The sequence below is a fragment of the Coffea eugenioides genome, chromosome 10, assembly GCF_003713205.1.
Source record: "Coffea eugenioides isolate CCC68of chromosome 10, Ceug_1.0, whole genome shotgun sequence".
Lineage (NCBI taxonomy): Eukaryota > Viridiplantae > Streptophyta > Magnoliopsida > Gentianales > Rubiaceae > Coffea > Coffea eugenioides.
In genome coordinates this window covers 31,790,118-31,812,316 of record NC_040044.1, presented here as the reverse complement: position 1 = coordinate 31,812,316, position 22,199 = coordinate 31,790,118, and the positions used below count along the sequence as shown (strand labels likewise).

The window sequence follows — 22,199 nt, the reverse complement described above, 5'->3', positions numbered from 1 at the left end:
TAACGGCTTTTGAATTTTATTTGCAAATATTTATGTATTTAACATAAATTAAATCATTCAGAATAAAATGCCCATAAAAACCTGGTACTTGGTTCATGTAATAGAGAAAAGCCATAAAGAGTTGGTACTTTATGGGATATTTCTTTTTTAAAAAATATTTAATTTATGTTAAATAGATAACCTACTAGTTTTTTTTTTCGTAAGAAATTACAGTAACACTTTTTGAATTTTACTTAAAAATATTTATATATTTATTATAAATTGAATGTTTGAGAGTAAAATGTCCACAAAAAGCTAGTATTTTGAATAGGTAATGCCCATTAAGTAAGAACTTAAAATAATACCAAAATGGACAACTTGTTCAAGGAATTGTGTAATGTCCACAAAAAGCTGACTTGTGTTGGTTATAAATTGATATTTGGACATTTGTTAACGGCCACGTGGTCTTCACCGTCCAAATTGAGTAAATTCCTGTTTTTTGACTAAATGTGGCAAAAAATCGTTAATTCATGTACTCAATGTGTTCCGATGAAAAGTTTGGGGACCAAATGTGTCTTTGTCACAAAGTTTGAGGATGAAAAGTGGATTTTTCCCATTGGATGAACCCATTTATGGATGTATTTGAAGTACTAAATTCATGTATTAGTATTTAATAGGGTTCATGTACCTTTGATTTTGGATCACCTATATATAGGGGTGAATCCTACTTCATTTGTGACCTGGAAGTACTTTGATCAGTGAATAGAATAATACTATAGTTCTTCTCTCTCTCCCCGCTTCTCACTCTACTATTCCAATCCCTACGTACGTTAGTAATTTATTTTATTAGTTTCACAACAGAAAGATTTCAGTCTCAATATAAGGCACATACTGTACAGAAAAACAGCATGTGCTAATAGAAGCTATGGCGTTAGTAATCTTCATTACCTTTCTAATTTCTTTCTTGTCTTTTGATGGGTTCGAGTGCAAAAATTTGGGAGGAAGTGCTGAATTAATAAATCACAACAATGAAGCAATCTCAGTTGCGAAGGTATTTTTACAATTCGTCTTGTATATCACACACATAAGTCGTTCTGGTATATGCTTGAAATAGAGTTGTATCTATTTCAAGGCTTCCCTGGTAAAGTTTGGAGCCTTTTCTTGGATCAAAAAAAGAAATAAAATTCTACATCAAACAAATAGAATTATTTGTCTAGTGGTTATTACCTATATTTAGAGGAATATTATTTTTTGTTTATCGATGTTATGCTATGTTCTGTTGTAAGTAAGTATCATTAAAAAAAAAAAAAAAAAAACTGTTGTTCTTTTTTTTTTTTAACCTCAGTCTTCTATGAGATTGACTTGTTTTTTCTGGTAGTTCAAATATATTTCGGAACTCCACTTTCTTCATCTTTGACAAAGCAACAAATTGAACATGATATTTAATGGGATTGAGTTTCAAAATTTGACATGCACTTTTAAAACGACATGATTTTGTGAAATTTAACGAAGTCCAAATTCTGATCAATATCAATTTCAGCCTTTAGCAAGGAATCTTTAGTCCCCAATACTTGTGATCTATCTATTTAACTTATAGTACATGTAAAAGAAGTGTTTGTCTAAACTTGTTTGAGAATTTTGATGATTTGCAGACTGTCTATGGTGACATTTATGATTGCATCGATATATATAAACAGCCCGCTTTCAACCATCTAGCGTTGTCCAATCACAAAATACAGGTAACAGTGGAAGTCTTGATATTTTATTTGCAATTTAGATTAGATTGTTAGACCAAAACATAAAGAAAATCCTTTTTTTTTCTGGTTTCTCGAACACACAGTCTCTTTTTAGCCCCTCGCAGATAGTTCGACTTGTACCGTAACCTGGTCTTTGCCAGCAGATTCCATAATCGACCCCTGTGTACTAACTATTTGTGTATCCTTAGAGCAATGCTCTACACGGAATTAGGGGATTAGTTTAGCGGAAAGACTGGAATATCCCTAAATAGAAAAAAAAACACACACACACACACTAGTGTCTCTTTTTCAAAATGTAATATGAATGCCATATCCAATTTTGGTCTAGCTTTTTCCCATAGTTATTTAGTATTCATTTTTATATGAAGTTATTGCTTCCTTCTTGTCTAAATAGATGAGCTTTTGGAAAGAGTGGGAGGAAAAGAGGAAACTCATGTCCCGGAATCATACTACCACGAAATTTAACCCAAAAGATTTGTGGTTGGAAGGACGGGGTTGTCCAAAAGGAACTGTGCCTATTCGCCAAATGACAAAAGAACAACAAAAGAGAGCTCTACGTGCGGATCAAGCTCTGAAATACCCGTCACTAGCTACTGGACCCATCCTCGATGTAAGCCACGTTTTTTGTTCGTAAAAGATTGTCTTCAATTTTTGATTAATATGTTTCTACACATTCAAGAATTCTCCAAGTTTTCAAGGTGAGAAATTATTTTGCCATAAATCAAACTTTTAATTTTATAATTAAAATTTTTTTTCCCTAGTTGGGAAGAGATGAGGGCTTAAGAAGTAGGAAGAGGACAAAGGGATTTGAACAAGTACCCCTAAAATAAATCCTTAACGTTAAGCACAAGATTGAGATCCCTTTGGCAAGTTATAGTAATTGTCACAAAAATAATTGGATGTTCCCTTTTTAGTCCTAATATAGTCTTGATTTGAGGAGTTTAAAAACTTGTTTCCTCATTAAACTCGAATTCTAGTACTAACATCAATCTTTCAGTTTGCAGGGATCACTGTGAATGCAGATCCTGGCAAGAAATATGGCGCAGCCCAGGCCGTAATAAACATTTATAATCCGAAGGTAGTAGGACCTGGACATTACAGTTCAGCAACAATTGCTATTGAAAGTGGAGAGAATCAGATACAAATGGGATGGATTGTAAGTAAAATTTGGAACTAAGTATATATTTGCTGTTTTGAATATTGGTTTTTAAAGCTATTGATTTGTTTCCATCGAAATCATTTTCATTAGGTACATCCACAGTTGTATGGTGATTATCGCACCAGATTGTATTCCTCTTGGACAGTAAGATTCTATTAGTATTTGTTTACTTCATGTTACAATTTCCTTATCAAATATCATCAGTTACTTAATTAGCATATTATCTATCGCTCACATGCTAATTCATTAACAGGCAGACAACTCCAGATCAACGGGTTGCTTTAACAACAATTGCCCTGGATTTGTAGTACTCAGTCGTGATATGCCTCTAGATTATGCATTTCCAAGTATTTCTCAACCCGAAGAACAACAATACGACTCATTGATAGGGCTGGCTTTGGTAAGCTTCCATGCCGCTCTTTCCCTCTTTGGATAATTCAGTTTACTTGATAAATTTTCTGTATGAAGTCATCAATATGTACCTTGGTATCGTGGTTTATCTTCATTTTTCTGTTCTAGATGATAACTGGACTTAGCTGATATAATTTGGGTCTCAAATTGAAAAATGCATTTGACAATAACTGAAAATTTACATAGTTGAAGTGATAAGTAAAAGGGTAAAAAACAAAAACAAAAAAAAACCACCTGTAATTAAACCAATATACTAGAAACTTCGCCGTGGTTTCAAAACATACAGTCCGACATCTCATAGTTTAAACTAAACTGAACAAGGGTATAAGAAAGCAAGGACTGGAGCCACCCTTTCATTTTATCCATTTATCCTTTATTCAGTTAATCATTTCTCTTAAAACGATGCATCATGTGTATGTACCCTCCTCATATGTATTTAATTTGGAAGGGCCTGTAAAATTTTTTTTTATTACAATTGATCGAATTCAATTTGATACTATGCAGGTGAATGGCACGGGAGAGTGGCTTCTTGTGTTTGAATTCAATACGGTAATTGGATATTGGCCAAACTCTATATTGCCTAATTTGGCAAGTGGTGCAGAAACAATTCGATGGGGAGGACAAGTTTTTACTCCACCATCAGATGATACTAGTTCACAAATGGGAAGTGGTCTATTCAGAAATGGTCAAAGGAGGATAACATGTTACATGCGTCAAGTTACCTATGATGAAACTATATCTCCTGATAAGTCCTCTCTTCAAACTCATGATTCCCGATGTTATTACGAGGGATACAACTTCTATGATAAAGATTCGTATTGGGCCTATAGTTTCTTGTTCGGAGGTAAGGGTGGAAAGGATGGTGTAACTTGCATCTACTAATTAAGATGCTAAGTTAAGATTTATTTTCAAGCAATAAAATGTATGTAATAATCATTATAATAAAGCTGATCTACAATGCAGATGCTACATTCATTCAGCCATTGAATTAGATTATATATCCTAGCTTGCTATTTACTCCATTGTAGCAGCATGTACTAGATGCTGGAAAAGGTCAGACGTGGAGAAAATGATGCACGTCTCATTTATTACAATGGTACAAAAAAGTGATAAGACATAAAAAATGAGGGTTTTTCCTATGCTTGGATGGTACTAAAGACCTTACTTTATACGCATATAGGTTTGACACCTAAATAAGAAAAGGCTTTGGCTTCTAACCGATCCTATAATCAATGCATTCTATAAAGAAATATTTGAATATAAATTTCATCGATGTCGTCGATCTCATAGTCAATCCCATCGATTGAATCACTTTTTTCTTTTTTTCTTTTTTTAAATACGAGGCATCTAAGTCATGAAGTAAAAGACATCTATTCATTGATGAGGAAAAAAAAATCTAACTCTTAGACTATTCTTTTATAGAGATTCTCTATTCTTTATTGGTGTGACGCATTAAACACTAGAAAAAAAAGGATAAAATACAAGGAACCCCCTTGTGGTTTCGCGAAAAGACACCTTACCCCTCTATTGTTTAAAAATCTCCACATAAACACCCTAAATTTCATAACTAAAGTGGAAATTGAACTGTAATGGGGTGTGCGACCTAGTGGCGATGGGTACGCGAGGTTCCTTTGGAAAGACCTCGAGTTTCATTCCTAAACTACCCTTCAGTTGCTATATTGAAGTGACATATTAGGGCAGAAGACATTTGAAACCATCAAGGAGCGAAAGGAAAAAGGGAGAAGAATTAAGAGCAAAAATATAGGAGAATTGACAGATCTTAGAGAGAATCAAAAGTTGCCATGTCCACTTCTGCAAATTTTGGAGGAGGTTTGATGGATCTTAGGTATGAATGGTGTCGGTGCTTCTGTAAGGAAAGAGCAAAAATCAATATTGTGGAATCGAACAAACCCACAAAAGGTAGGTTGTACTACGTTTGTGAAAATGAGTCCTATTCCTTTTGGGTATGGTGCAATCCTATAAGAAAGGAAGGAATGGGCAATAAATCTACTAGTTAAAGTCCAGAAACAAGAGTAGACGAAAGTTGTGAGTTCTCTCTAAGAGTGAACAGTAATGAAGGTATGCTGGTTGTGAACAATGATGAGATTTTGTTGGAACTGCACGTAGAGTTGAGCACGGTTGAAGGTATGGTGGTGATGTTGAAAGTGATAATTTTTTTTTTTGAGCACGGTGATGTTGAAAGTGATAATGATTTTGTCATTTATTATTTGTTATTTATCTCTAGTTATTGCTACTTATAGAAAATAGTAATTTGGTTAGTGGCAGCATATGATGTACCAAATAATGTAATGATTTTGGTTTATAAAAAAAAATTCCAATTTTGTCATGGTTTGTATTCCTTAATTAATGAAAGAAAGATAATAGCTATACAACTTGTTTACTCATGATTAGTAATTTTGATAGTCATAATATAATAGTCATAATCCAATATATGACATTACAAAAAAGAGCAATAATGCCAATAATGTCACTACAAATAACTAGCAAGGATCCCAATAATGTTAAAGGATTAAAAAGTTGCATCACTTACAAAACATATTAATCCATTATATATGGTATGACCAAAAGATAGCATATATGCCATTACAACCTATTTACATCAACACAAATTCTAAAAACAACATTCATAAATTCATAATCTTAATTCTTCTTAGATCTTTTGGGCCAGGAATTGAGGTTGTTGTCACTAACTGCAATAGTGCTATTTTGCTGAGATACTTGATGTACTAGTGCTTCTATGATTCGGGCTGAAGTGAATGCTGTTGTTGCCCTTTGCTGGTTATTGCTCGATCGAGCCTGTAACCAAATAGAAAATTTACTACTGGAGTAATTATACAATATTTACTTTTTAGAATCAAGAGTACACAGTGCTGAAAAATTCATGTACTTAAATGTACCTTATACAACTTGGACTTGGGATGAGGAGGTTCTTTGCAAGTTCTCCTATTATGGCCAACTTTTAAACACCTCTTACAGTATACTGTCAAGCCCTTTGTAGAAGCTTTTTGTGGATCTCTCGGTTCATCAGGAACTCTTCTCCTAAGTTTTTTAGGTCTTCCAAGTTGCTTCTTCACAAATGATGGATTCAACAGTTGCATTCCATTATCAATCAAGTGTTCTTTGGATGGAACAGCTCCAATGCTATAAGTATATGCTCTCAAGTATGCCTCTTTACTATAGCACTCATCAACATAGTTCTCAATTTTCATCTACATGCTTTGAATGGCAGAAATAGCATGCATACATGGGATCCCAGTCAATTAGAATGCACCACATGAACAGGTTCTACATTGCAAATTCACAACAAAGGTCCTGTTGAAACCGTTAATCTCAAATAAGTCAATACCATCAAATACAACAATATAATGCATGTTCTTCTCTACACTCTTGGTTAGTTTCTTAACAATGTTTGGACATAATTTGCCTCCATATTTCTCCATGCCTTGTGTCTTCAATGTCAACCATTGCATTAACTTTCTTTTAAAAAATTTAAGAAGAGTCACAATTGGCTCATCACTTGCTTTTAAAATGTAGTTGTTGAAACTCTTATTCAACTTGTTAATTGAAATATCAGTTTTAGCAGTTATTTCATAGTATGCTCTAGACCACGGGTGATATGGTAGCTTTTTTAACCAAGCAGCAGTAGTAAGGTTCTCTCTATTCTGTGGCTGAGCTATCTCCAAAGCATTCAATGCTCTCTTGAAGTCATCAACATTAGTTGCTGATGCAGTAGCCCAAAACAATTCTCTTAATTCACTGTCTTTGAACTTTGCCTTAAAATTTTCAAACAAATGTTTTAAGGCAAAATCTATGTTCTGCACCAGGAAACAGCTCCTCTGTAGCATATACTAAGCCTTTTTGCCTGTTAGAAATGAAAGTATAAGGCACTACATTGAACCTTCCAATATGAGTAATCAGTTCCTTCAAAAATCAAATCCAGCTGTCATAGTTTTCTGCTTCAACAATGGCAATGACTATGGGAAACATATTGTCATTCCCATTCCTTTCAAGTGCTGCTAACAGTTGACCTCCAAAGGGACCCTTCAAAAAGCAACCATCTAGGCCAATGATTGGTTTACAACCTGCAAGAAATCCTTTTTGAAAAGCACCCAAGTCATAGAACAACCTTTGAAATCTTGGCCTTTGCTCAATAGACCTCTTGTCTATTTGTATAGCTATATGACTGTCTGAATTTGACTGTCTAATCGTGGTAGCATAATCTCATAGCCGTTCATATTGTTTTATATCACAGCCTTTGATTGCCTCCCTGGCCTTCCTCTTAGTCCTATATGCATTTTTGTTGTTTATATTAACCATGAATCTTCTCTTGGCATCAATAATAATGCCATCCAAGCTGTAATTAGGGTCATCTCGAACCTTCTCTTGAAACTTTCTACTCAGAAAAGTTGAGGCTACATGCTTAGTGTATTCCCTGCCGAAATGGTGCTCTCCCTTTAGTGTTTTGATCTGAAAAGTGTCAGTCCCATTAACTCTGCTCACATGAATTCTCAAAGAACATTCCTTTGCACATTTGGTAGTTATCCTCCAACTGTCATTGTTGACATATAAAACTTCATATCCCCCTCTAATGTTCCATTCCACAAGTGCTTCTCTATATTTTGTAAAATGAGTGAACTTCTTCCCAACCTTTAATTCAAACTTTGGCTTGTTAAACTCCACTGCAGCATTGAAATATGAGTAATCAGTTTATTTTCATCACCAAAATATAGGAAGTCTTCATCTGCAGTCAGAGGTTCATTCCATTGTTTAATGTCAGGGCCAATAGGTTGGTCTTCTCCATTTTTATGTGTTGTGGACTCCTCATCTTCTGGTTCCTAATGTTCTTGCTGTTGCTGTGACGGCCCCACCTTCCCCTAAGGCGAACCAAAGGATTTGGCAGACCGCCTGCCCAACTCTCGCCGGGACTCACTCACTCACTACAAACAAAACAAGATAAAATATCGAGGAAAAGTAAAACAAAACCAATTCCCAAACTTTAAACGCATACTTACATTCATTTCTTTCCCGAAATAAAATACAACCCAAATATAACAAAAGTTTTAAGTTCCAATACTTCCAACCCTAATCTACTAGAGCTAGTACAAATTAAAAATTTCAAAAGGACTAGACGATACTATTCTATACAGGTTTCTCGTCCTTGCTCGCATCCCTTGTAAGGAAAACAAACTAATGGAATGAGTTAAAAGCCCAGTGAGGTATCGTACGTATAATTAAAGCAATTACACAAGACATTAATCAGATAAGAACAAGTCATTTAGAAAACATTCACAATATAAAGCAATGATAACACATTCATTAAAAGGATACATGCTCACATGGAGCCCTTCGTTCTTTCATTCACCTTTCGTTTCCTTATTCCTCCAATCATTTTAAAATGCCTTTTGTAAGTGAAAATCCCTCCATTTATATTGTCACTCGTTCATTCATTTCTTTCTTCCCTCTTCTGGACATTGGCCAGACTCCACCCGACAACGTGGTAATACTCGAGTATACCAAACTTTCACCCAGGGTCATCAAATCGCCCGACCGAATCTACTTCTGGCTCGAGTCGACTGGCAACGAAGGGCAAGGGCCCAGTTCAATCACAAGGCTTACATTCATGCACAACTAGTGTATAATCAAATAATCATTGAAAATTTCACATTTATTTAGGTCGAATGCGATAAAGTACACACTCGCCTAGCAAAACTCGTTTCAGCAATCATTGAAAGCATTTAACATTTAATCAAACATCCACAACAAGTCACAAAGTCAATGGAAACATAACGTACAAAGAACACTCACCTATTTAAGCAAAATAACGTCCAAGGTATCCTTCCGGATAACACCCTCAAATCACATTTCAAATCTCACTTTTACTTATTCAAACTTCAAGAAAATAAACGGACAGCATTTCCCCTTAATTTCTTCACTTTCTATCCTACAATCAAATACCAAATCTCATCCCAAATCAACCACAATTCTACATACAAATCATAAACACACCTTTCGGCATAACAACCACAACTGAAGTTACACTTATCGGATTGAAACGCATTTTATGGCGTTTCAAAGCCAAGACATAAACCTACATTTCTTATGAAGACCTCCAAAGCCAAATCATGCATTTTCATGGTCAAAAATGGAAATCCCCACGAAAACAGAAATCTGTCCGCGAAACAGGGCTCATGGGTAGTCAAGGGTATTTCGGTCATTTCATATGCTACAGTTCTACGATTGGGTTGAAATTTTACAGGTAGTTAGCTAACTCAATTATCAACAACTTTCATGTTTTGGGCAAAGGCTGATTCGGCCTCTTTCAAGGACGAAAATGCAGTGCAAAAATCAGGGCAAATTACTAACCCTAAGCTGGAATTTCCGCACAAGTCTGAAATTTTCCGCAAACAACTACAACTAACACACAAATGCTTCATTTCTCACCATATCAAGTCATCATTCATGGCCAACCAATAACTATCATAAAAAAAATAGAAAAATTCCCAAAAAAAACAGAAATTTATCTAACTCTACCTCAAACCATAAAATCTTCCATACAATAACATATTTAACCACCACAAACCACTAATTTGACATTAGCATGAACAAAGAGGAAGTTTGTAAGCAAAGTACCTTAACACCTCAAGAAAGATGATAACTTAGGGTTTTTCTTTCACAAATCCCTCCACTAGAAGCTTTAATCCTCCTTATCTAGCAACTTTGATGGTGTATTTTGCAACTTACTTGGTTAGAACTCAAGATTGAAGCAAATTGAAGTTGGCAAATGAAGTTTTCTCCCTTGGTTTTTCTCTTCAAGAAGCTCGGCCAAGAAGGTAAAGAATGAAGCAAAAATTGGTCAAAATTAAGGTTTTAGTAAAGGTAAAGAAAGTTAGGCAAGTCCAACTTCCAATCGTGTCGCGACACATGGCACTTTTAATGGTTCAAGCTTATCTTCTTTCTTCCAATGGTTAATCTATCTAGCTAACCTCTACTTATCTCCTAGCACCTTGTAAAATAATATCTCCGAATAAAAAATTCAATTAATTGCCAAAAAATTTATCGTACTAAGCGCACTAACGGGTCCCACGTCTAGAATGCACTTCAAATTAACGTACACTAACCCATACCAGGAAAAATGATTTTAAAACTGTACTTACTTATAAAATGCATAGAAAATTTAATATTTCCAAGGAAAGTATAAAATGTAGGCAAAGAAATAAAATAATGCTGAGCAAATGTGAAAATTTTTGGGTTCTCACAGTTGCTCATTCAAGTCATCAGTTTGCTAATTTGTTTGAGGTACAGTTGAACTAGCAGTTGCAAAGATGTTCTCATCTTCTACAAATTCTAGGCTCTTTCTCAACCAATCCGGATCAGATTCATCATTCCCATCACTGTGGTGCTATTTTCTATTGACTTGGTTTGATTCTCTGTCAGAATTACCTTACTGCTATTTTCTATTGACTATGTCTGCTTCTTTGTCAAAGTTACCTTACTTTCCATATTCTACTGCACATTGGTTCACTGAAGAAGCCTCTTGCTGGTTGTTGACCGCATCTATTCTAGTATTCTACTGGAATAGTTTTCTTACAGATTTCTTAACTGTTCTCTTCACAGGTTACACCATACTTTGTCTCTTTCTCACCGGAGTTTTTTCACCCTTTCTTCTATTTTTCTTAATTGCTTTGAAGAGATTTTGTTTGCCATTATTAGCTTCATTAGCTGTGCCATCTAAGTCATTTTCTTGTCCTCTTGAATCACCAACATATGGTTCAAAACCAATCAGATCTACAGGATTTTTTGAAGTTTCAACACGATTTCTAGTCAGATCTGAATTGATTTATGAAGATCCTTCATTATACAGAAAACAAGTGGATCATCATTCGTTACTCTTTCAAATAAGAGCTTGTCATCCGATGAGATAATTTGATAGGGGTCCGACCTGCCTCAATATAAATATGCATATAAGAAAGCTCTTCATAACAAGTAGTCAACAATTCTATGTTCATATCATCATTTATTGGGATAACACCTACATTCACTTCATGGTCTGGAATGGAATACCAAAACTTTGCACATGCCGCATGTTTTTCAATTTTGGAGTACAGGTTCAACAGTGAATATGGTGATAATTCATTAGGGTCACATCTGTGAAACACTCTCACTAAATCACTTGTATACTTAATCTTGGGATGATGTATAAATCATCCCCCATAGTACATGTGGATATCCACTGTCCTAAAAGGGTCTGACATGGTCTCCAACACAAATTATTTAATCAACACTTTCAGAATTCAAATATAGATTAATAAACTATATTAATTTGCATCACACCATTGAATTTAACAAAAATTAGTCAGACTTGACACATATTATTTAATCAACACTTTTAGATTATATAATGAAATCTAATTTAGTAATCAAATCCAAACCCGACACATATTTTTTCCTCCTCACATCAACCACATACTCTAAAAAAAGACTCACATACTCCAAAAAAGACCCATATATTCCAAAAAAACTAAAAAAAGTTAAGGACTTTACATTTTTGTCTAATAAACCACTTACATATGGACCACCTACTATAAAAATGGCACAAATCATATATTTAAACCCTAATATATAGCGAAAAAAGAATAAATAAATTGAAAAAAGAATACAAATCCTAAATATCAAATGGACTAAATATCGAACAACAAGGTCTGATTCTTACCTAAAAATGCCGAACAAGCTTCACGATTAGATGTAGTCACCAATCTGACCTTCCCTCTTCGCTACCAGATGCAGCCACGCCGTTTTCAACTCAGATTCATGATATTTCAGTAACAATGTAAAACGAAATCAACAATGTAAAACGTGATTTCGCATTTCAATTTTTTAAGATTTTTTTCTTCTTACAAAGGATGATCAAGAGAGAGTCAGTTCTTGATTCTCTCTTCCTCTATTCTAAATGAGGGTATTTTGGGTATTCGACATGCTGCTGGTAACTTAACCGATTCAGAAGATCATTTCCACTTTAGTTATGAAGTTTAGGGTATTTATGTAGAAATTTCTAAATAATGGGGGGTAAAGTGTCTTTTCGCAAAATCACAAGGGGGTTCTCTGTATTTTATCCAAAAAAAATACTCTAACTATCACGACTAATGAAGGAATGCATAGTTAAAAAATACTATGATGGCTTTGTTGCCTTATGTGTTTATACTAATTATTATTTTTTTTCTTGTTTGTGATTCAACAATCCCAAAGTTTCTTTTTGATGCAACCAAATGAGGAAAAAAATTTTTTTTCACACTCTTTACATAATGTCTCCGTTTGGATTAGTTACTTTTTGGGGTGTTTTTGAAAAATTTTGCTGTAGCAGAGTTTTTAGAGTATATTTTGGGATATTTTTAGAAAATATTTTGGGATATTTAAGAGTAGAAGAGTTTCTAGAATATATTTTGAGATATTTTTTTAAATTTTAAAAAAAATTAAACTAATTTTTAGATTACCTTTTAGAGTATTTTTTTAAAAATTTTATTGTATTTGAAAAACTAGTTTTGAAAAACACTCCCATAAGAGTCTTCCAAAACAAAACAAAAGAGAAGCAAATTTCATAAATTGCCTTTCAACTTTTTTACTAAGCCAGATTTGGTCTTTATCCTGAAAATGGTATAATGTAGTCCGTCAACAAAATTTTTTGAGTCAAATTGATCCCTATGTGGCGGAGTAGTCAAGAAATTTAAATCTCACAACCAACCAATGCTTAATTGAGTGGTAGATGCATTTGTTCATTTATGTTGACCATTGACCTGGCTAAAAAATCACCAAAAACACCAAAAAAATCCGCCAAAATCAGCAAAAGATTGAAGAGATGAATTACCAAAAAATCATGAGGAATAGATTTTTAGATGGGGAAAAACATTGATAGATGTTTGTTGGACTAAGCATCATTCAGAATTTTGAATGGGTGAAGCTAGAAAGGAATATTTCAGCCAAGCTTTACTACTGATATCACAACACTGTGGGACATATGATCTCTGCAGCTTATTAATATTGAGCTATTGGCTGGGGACATCAATGATTATTTAGGTTTATTAATGTATCGTTAATTCTTACAGTTATTGCAGGAAGTAAGAATTTTTTTAAAACTTTGTTAAATGTTCCTTTTTGTAGCTCATGGATTTTGCTGAGATATCTGCTAGTTTGCTCATACTGCTCCATATTATAGTGGATCCAATGCCCCGAAGATGGAAGTTTTTTGCCATGTTTCAATTCCTTTCTCTCTCTTTTTTTCCCCTTTTGGTACAAAGCTCTGACACAATTGAAGTACCAATCTTTCTTTTTTGTCATGCTTGGTTACTATTTACTATTTACTATAGACGACAAACAAATTCATTTAACTAAATTTATCTATACCTACCCATGAATAGATGGATATGAATATCTTAAATTTTTGTATATCAGTATAAATGGGTTACCCAATAATATCCATTTAATAAATAGGTATTATTGGGTAACTCATCAAATTCAATTAACCCATTTAGAATTGTTTTCCCTCAAATCTCCTCTCTTCCCCACCCATATTTTTTTTTAGATTTTTCATTTTATCATGATATTAATTACTTTTATTTCATTATTATTATTATTTGTTGGTTTTATCATATCATTTTATTTTCTCTTAGTTTGTTAACTTGTTCATTCAACATTACCAATTTATGATAAGTTTTAGCCTCTTTTTCTACCTTTTCAAAATAAAATTTTAAATTTACACACGAAAAAACTCTAGAGGTTCAAAATTTTTGGATTAAATTTTTATGTTAACTTGTAGTTCAAATTTTTATATTTTAATTGTTCAATTATTAAATAGTATGTAATTTTGCACCATAGAGTACGAATGAGAAAAAATTGATAATTAGACTTATTGAATATTATAAGTAAATATTAAAAACTAATGATGGGTAGGGTGGTATAACATAACTTAGTTTGCAAAAATAAATTTAAATGAGTTTGCAAAAAGTTAAAATAAATAGGTTATAAATGGATAATTGGATTATTCAATTCATTTTTTAACTTATCCAAAATGAAAAATTGGGTTGACTCACTTATACCCATTAGTCATTTTAACCAATCCAAATCCCACCAAATCACTCATTTTGACACCTCTACTATTTACATTTCCATCAGAAATTTTATGGTCCAACTCCATAAGTATCCTTTATTTGGGTGAAGATACATTACTAGATTCAGTTCTGATGGTGTTGAAAAATAAATTTTGCTAAGTTTTTGCAAAATGGTTGAAGAAGTTTTTCTGGCTGCATGTGCAAACATTCTCCTTTTATGCCTATTTCTTGTTTCACCTTGGCAAACTGGTATATCTTATTTACAATTTCTACTTGTACCTGGCTCTAATTAATTCGGTGAAATTTGTGTCCTTATCAGACTTGATTAATTTTTTTTATCCTTGGAATTTTACAACCTGTTCTGATTAAATATCTTTGTCATTTTGCTTGCAAAATTACCGTTCTCAATCATAGCTGGTGAAATATTTTCCCTTGAGTTCTTGAAGATGAGAACACAAGAACACTTGATAAAGGGTGTATACTTGTTGTAAATTGTTAGAATCCAAGTGCGGAACGCACGATTATTAAGATATTAAGTATATAACAATTTAATGATAAATAAGTCACAAGCATGAAAGATAAACGATATACAATATTTAAAATGGTTCAGCTCTATCATTAAGCCTACGTTCACGGAGAGAAACCGTTCTTTATTATAAGATGAAAACCCTATACAAGAATATAATTTGAACCAAAACCCAACCCTTGTATATCCTTTCTCATCTCCCAAGAACCCTCTCTCACACTTCATGTATAAGGCTACATGTCGCCCTTGTGTGCTTCTTTGTAGTATATCAACCCATCTATTTATAGAAAACATTATTGGTCAAAAACCAAATAACAACAGGAAATCAGTGCTAATTTCTAACTTGTACAGAATAGGAAATAATTTCTAAATCCTAAACAAAATAGGAAATTTCTTAACTACTATTTCAAGTAACTAAAACCAATTAGAAAACTAGTTACTTTCATACAAATTAAGAAACCCATCTGAAAGAAATTAAACCAATTTCCTAATAGAAATTTCACCAAGCAAGATTCAAGGGATCACTTAAAACTAATGACGCTCAATACTTCTACATGGTCTTGCTACTTTTGTATTAGCGAATTGGAATTCCATTCTTTTCGAGGGAGTGAACCGACCACAACCAAGGGGGCTAAACATATGCAGTTTTTTGTTACTCTTGTATACGGTTTTGCATAGAGTTTTAGTATTATTTTTGGTCATTTTCCTTCATTTTCTGGATGTATTTCTAGTAATGAGCATATTAGAGTGTTGTTCTTGTGGCTAATATATATTAGTAAAGAGTACAAATGTAAAACTGAAGACAAGACAAACTATACACCATGTACATAAAGAATTTCATTGTATTAGTAAAAAGTTTGTGCAAATTTATTAAGCAAAAATTTTCATTTTTCTTAGGAAACATGCTAATAATAATGTTTCATTTTTTTTTAGGGAAAATCGTTCAAAATATCTCTTACATTTTGTAAAATAACTTTTTTCGTCTCTCACTTTTAAAAGTGTAATTTTAAATCCCTTATAAATTCACATTGATCAAATTTGGTCCCTGCTTAGGTTTCCGATTAGTTTCTGGTCGGAATCCACCACGTGCCTTGCACTTGATCATTTTTTAAGGGTAAAATTGTCAAATCAAATTTTTACACAATTCGATTCATAGTCCTTCACATTTCATAAAATGAAATTTTTTCGTCCCTCACATTTCACAAAATAAAATTTTTCATTTTTCACATTTTTCAAAATGAATTTTTTCATCTCTCATTGATCATGTGTGCGAATAATTTTTTTTAAACCCATGTATATATTTATTTGATTTCACCTGAACAGTACGAATAGCATATAATATATTTTTAATTGATTTCGCCAGGCAAAATCAAATAGATATATACATGCTATTCATATTGTTTAGGTGAAATCAAATAGATATATACATGGGTTTTAAAAAAAATTGTTAGTTTTTCACTCATATTCGTTTTCTTTTACTCAAAAATTGAAAATAAATAAGACATTTAATCCTAAATATTATCGAATATTTATATCAAATTAAATTTGGACAGAAAAATAAATTAAGGAAAAGTATGACAAAAAGAAGTAAGTGATTGGCACTTTCAAATTGAAGACAATCATAAGGTAAGTAATTCAACTGTTGGTCTTAAAAGTGACGAGTAGAAATTTCAAATTTAAACTACAATTTGTTAGCACGACTATAGAATTCGAGTTAGAACCCATTAATTAGATAGTCTTATTATATAGCTCAATAAATAAATTATTATCAAAAGAGAAAGTTACAAAATATTAATTAGGTTCACATGGTGAAATCATATAGATATCTACATGGGTTTAAACAAAATTATTAGTTTTAAATCCCTCTATATATCTATTGAATAGCATGTATATAATTACGATTAGTTTGTTTAGATGAAATAGAGATATATTACATGCTATTCGTACTATTCAAGTAAAATCAAATAGATATATACATAAATTTAAAAAAAAAGTTATTCGTACACATGATGAATGAGGAATGAAAAAATTCATTTTGAAAAATGTGAAGGATGAAAAAATTCATTTTGTGAAATGTGAGGGACGAAATAATTCATTTTGTAAAATGTTAGGGATGAAAAAATTCATTTTATGAAATATGAGGGACCATGAATCGGATCATGTAAAATTTGATTTGACAATTTTGCGTTTAAAAAATGATCACGTGCAAGGCACTTGGTGAATTATGACCTGAATCTAATCAAAAACTTAGGTAGAGACCAAAATTGATCAATGTGAATTTGTAAGGGACTTAAAATTGTACTTTTAAAAGCGAGGGACGAAAAAAGTTATTTTGCAAAATGTGATGGACGTTTTGAACGATTTTTCCTTTTTTATATATATATTTTAAAAGGAGCTATCATTAGGAATTCCAAATATAGATGCTTGAAAAAAAAAAAGAAGATTTCAGATAAAAATAGTTCTAATTTTCAATTAATTTTTCTTCTGTCCAACATAAAATTTGAATTCTAGATGAATTCCTCAACCATTCTGTACATTTGTCAAAACGAATGAATTTCAATATCTTGAAATTGCAATTCCAATTTTATGGAACAAAACGCAACCTAAAAGTCATTTTGATATCTCGTTGCAAATGCCAATATAACCGAAGCCAAAACTTGGCTAAAACCATGAGCTAAAAATTTTTGTCTTCCACGTTATCACTTTAGTGCAGAAAAAAGGTCGTTAAATAGAGGGCCTCAGACGTTGAATAACCCTTCCTTACAAGGGAGAAAAAAAGGGAACCTCTTTAAGCAAATATTCCTTGACTAACATCTTATTCCTACTAGGGTTGTAAATGAACTCAACATTTAACGAATAGTTTGACCACGATTTGTTAAATGTTTAATTCGAGTTCGATTTTTAACGAGCTCAAATTTGAGTTCAACAAGAATTAGGATTCAATTAAAGTATCGAATCGAATTCGAGCTTATGCAGATTCAGCTCATTAAGACTCGAATATTTTTAAAATTTTTTTATTTAAAACATGTACTAATATTTTATGTAAAATTGTACACAAATTGTTTTATTTTATAGATAATTATATATATAAATATATTAATGATAATTTAATATTATAATTTAAAAGTTAAATGAATTTTCGAGCTCTCAAATCAAATATTAAATTGAATCGAACTTAAGCTTAAATTTTGAGGTCGTATAAGATTCGAGTTCTAATTCAAGTTTTTTCGACACCCCCGTGTCGAAAAAAAAAAAAAAAATAGCACCGGGGGAGGGGGGGCATTCTGAATTTTGTCCAAAACTTCGTCATTTTATCCAGATTATAGCAAAAAGGGCAATTTTCTCTTTCTATTTATTCCGTGTTTTATGAAGCCCTGGTGCTCCTTATGCTTGTGAAAGTAATGACTTTGCTAGTTTGTGTGTGTGTGTCTCTCTCTCTCTCTCTATGTTTTTTTTTTCTTTCTAAAATATGACCCAATTTTGTGCATCAACAAGAAAATTTTCAGATGAAACGGCGCCGTATGCGTGCTCAGAAGCAATTTAGAATTCCAAGCTCAGAGGGGGTCCACATGAGTTATAGTTTGCGCCACGTCAGCCACATTTGCTATTTCCCGCCCCTGTTATTTGCAGCTGTTACTCAACAACGTATCAGACGGGATTTCCATCTTCAGCAATGGAGAAGAATTTGCAGCAGTATCCCATTAAAGGAGAAGAACCCAAAATCACCATTCTTCCCTTTCCTGTAACACAAGAGAGAAGATTCCAACCTCCCTCTTGTTTGTTTGTGGAGGACAACAAAAAAAAAAAAAAAAAAAACTAACGGCTAAGAGCTCTACTCCTTCCTTCAAGTTTCAGCGGGCCAGTCTTTCTTCCTATTTCAGCTAAGAAGTTAAAACAAACAGATGCCTTCGAGGACCCTCACTAGCCTTTTTTTTTTTTTTTTCCTTTTACTTCTTTTCTTTTCTGGAACAAAGCAATCTGAAATACTTGCTTTGGGCTTTGAAAATGCTTCATGATGGAAAACAACAAAATCACCATTTAGCAGCCCTGGATGATTGATTAAAGTAAACTATCAAGCTGTTATAAACAGTACTCGGAAAACAACCACCACCTGACCCAGCGCAAGAAGCATTTAGCTCAGACCAAACAAAACCGCAATTATGCTTGGTTCCCTCCACCCCTAGGACGGTACGACCAGAGCCTCTATCCACCACAACCAAAGCCATAACCACCACCACCGTAACTCCTCCTTCTCAGCATGGAGCAGCAAGAAATAGAAGAATTTGCCGGGACAACTTCTTCTTCGAGTAGCAGCCCGGCTGAGATTGAGCTGAGCCTGAGAGAGGTCGAGGCACCAGGACCGTCGTCATTAGCTCCATCAGAGACTCAGACTCTGGAAAACAAGGTACGAGAATATTATATGACTGACAACATTCTGTTATGTTACGTTAATCTTACTTAGTTTGCGGACTCAGTCTAATTTTAATTTTTATGTTTTGCGGGTGAGCATTGCAAGAGGGAAATCACTTCAGAGATGAAGAAAAAATTTTCTGAAATTTTGCTCAAACGGAAGGTGGGTAATGGGGAGACAGAAGGAAAGAAAAAGTCCTAATTTGGATTAAAAGAAGAATAATTTTTTTAAAAAAAAAATCTATATACATATCATTTGCAATCGGCTGTGACCCAAAGCCCAAAACAACCAGGGATTCATTATTGATTGAGTCTCGTATGACCAAAAATGTATATTTAGCTAATCTAATTTGATCATTAAGCATGTTATGGTAAAGTATGCTTTATATATATATATATATGTATATGTATTGGCGTTTTGTTAGACTACAATATACATTTGCTAAAACATGCGTATTGCCTAATTCGCGACCAGTATCCTGCGACCGAAATCAGATGCATGGCATGACTTTCTTTTCACATTAGGCTGCATTTGGTTCCGTAGAATTGGATTCACAATTCTATAGAATTGTAATTTTATGAATTTTAAATACAAAATGTTAGAATTCCTTTGTTTGGCAAGTGTACCTAATCGGCAAAGAAGTCATTTGGAGTTCTAAACTTTCAGTTTGGATGGAAGAAGAATTCATAGAGCATTAGAATTGCATTAGCATTCAAACAACCGTTTTCTGTGAGATTAGGCAGTCTCTATCAGATTGAAGCACGCAGTAGTGATTCCCTGGCATTTGCTAATTAGGGATAATTTCAGAAACCTCCCTCTAGGTTTCTGATAACTTCATCTAGTAATCTTGAGGTTTTCAATATTACACTTACCTCCCTTGACCCTATAAAATGACCATAATAACCTTAATATATTATTATTTTTCATGCAATTAAATAATACACTCCTAATCTTGTGCATAGGAATGCATGACATAATTAAATATTTAATGGAAACAAAAACAAGGTTCACTTATAGAATAACTAATTATGCCATAAACATAATTCTAACATATTACAAATTAATTTTAGCTTGACTTGAAAGATCTAAAGATGAATAGAAGAAGATGTAAGTTAAAGATTTAAATACGGAGCATGTATTGGTACTTCAATATTTGAGGGATGGGATGTCATATTAATATAATTAGTGAAATTTTTTAAGTTTAACAGTACTATTTTTTTTTCCTTTTGTAACTTAAATTGAGATTTTAGAATTTAAGAACTGATGGTAGCAGTGGCCCTGATGATAGTGGTACTAATTTGAGATGTAGGTATATGAAAGATTTAAAATAGTAGAAATAAGGATTAAAAGTGGATTTAAAATTTTGTGCATATTCCATATTTTTTTTATCGAAGTTTATAACAGGGTAAAATAAACTTCACAATTTCATGAGGGCAATTTGAGTTATTCATTCAAAATTTTGACCATTGAATAGTTTTCGTTATCAAAATGATAAATTCAAGGGAGGTATGCGTAAATTTTTAAAACCTCAAGGAAACTAAGTGAAATTGTTAAAAACCTCAAGGGAGATTTCTGAAATTATCCCTTGTAATTATCATTACTCAATAGGGAAAAGAGTCCCATTGACCCTCCAACTCTTTACCAGGTAAAGTTTTAGCCCTCCAATAATTAACGGTAAAGTTTTGACCCTCAATCTAATAAAATAGCATATTCATGGCCCTTCTGTCAGATCCAGCAATTAAAATTGACGGAAAGCATTATCTCGTGAGATGCACAACTAAATATCAAGGGCATTTTAGTCTCTAAAGGAGGAACCTGCAAATCTAGAAAGGGAGAGCTTTGACTGACCCATCAAGATTGCAGATCTGAATTATAAATTTGAGGCTTGAAGTAGCAGAAGGGGTGGAAATTGTTGGCAGCTGCCGAATCACGATTCATCAATTTTTGGAACAGCAGGGCAAGACCGTAGGCAGTATGCACCTGCACCACAAGCTTCCATGTCTGCAATTGTTTCTTCGGCGTCAGCTTCCAGCGGGCAGTAGGAGTGGAGTGGAGTGGGAGAGCAATTGAGTCTGATAGTGCATCAGTGGCAGCAGGCTTAGGACTTGGGCTGCCATGTGATGGTGGGTCCTTGGATGGAATTCTTCTTGTCAACCATTAAAGACTACCTTTGGTTGATCCAGACACAAGGAAAAAGGTATGTCTGAGATTTATTGCAATACCAAGGTACTCTAGCACTTCCGCAAGTACTTTGTCAGAACCTTCAGAACCGGAACTCCATTTTATGTATTTACCTCCAACAGCCCAAGATGCAGATGGTGGGAAATTTGAGTTTTGTGAAGGCGTATGGACATTGAGATGCTCAAGCACTGCAGAATACTCGGATTGACTAAGAGCAAGCAATGAATTGTGACTATCTGGTTCCAGCTGATGCACAGCAATTAACACTTTCGCTGCAGCATCCGGATCGAATAGTTTGATTTTTTCGCACTAGGGTTTTGAAGCAAAAGGGGTGGAAATTGTTGGAGGGAAAATCAGTGGTTAAAGTGTTTTTACCCTTTCTTTACTCAAAGACTATAATACCCTTAATATTTGGCCGTCTCGCAAGATGATGCTTCCCGTCAAATTTAACTGCTAGGTTTGACAGAAGGACCACGAATATTCTATTTTATTAGATTGAGGGCCAAAATTTTATCGTTAATTATTGGAGGACTAAAACTTTACCTGATAAAGAGTTGGAGGGCCATTGAGACTCTTTTCCCTACTCAATATATATACAATGATGACCTTTTGACACACACACACACACAAAAGTATTCTATTAGTCTAAGAAGCA

At 33.5% G+C, this 22,199-nt stretch overlaps 2 protein-coding genes across 2 annotated transcripts; one reads left to right on the top strand and one right to left on the bottom strand.

The window, feature by feature from the left end:
* The first annotated feature begins 904 nt into the window (after nucleotides 1-904).
* Nucleotides 905-4,188, top strand: LOC113750674. Its single transcript, XM_027294626.1, has 6 exons — nucleotides 905-1,030; nucleotides 1,632-1,718; nucleotides 2,734-2,892; nucleotides 2,986-3,039; nucleotides 3,149-3,295; nucleotides 3,811-4,188. Exons 1-6 carry the CDS (start codon nucleotides 905-907, stop codon nucleotides 4,186-4,188), a joined length of 951 nt encoding a protein of 316 aa, XP_027150427.1.
* Nucleotides 4,189-5,967: 1,779 nt separating this feature from the next.
* On the bottom strand, nucleotides 5,968-7,172 carry LOC113750673. Its single transcript, XM_027294625.1, has 3 exons — nucleotides 6,630-7,172; nucleotides 6,225-6,536; nucleotides 5,968-6,123 (listed from the first exon to the last, which is right to left on the bottom strand). Exons 1-3 carry the CDS (start codon nucleotides 7,170-7,172, stop codon nucleotides 5,968-5,970), a joined length of 1,011 nt encoding a protein of 336 aa, XP_027150426.1.
* Between the last annotated feature and the right edge of the window lie 15,027 nt (nucleotides 7,173-22,199).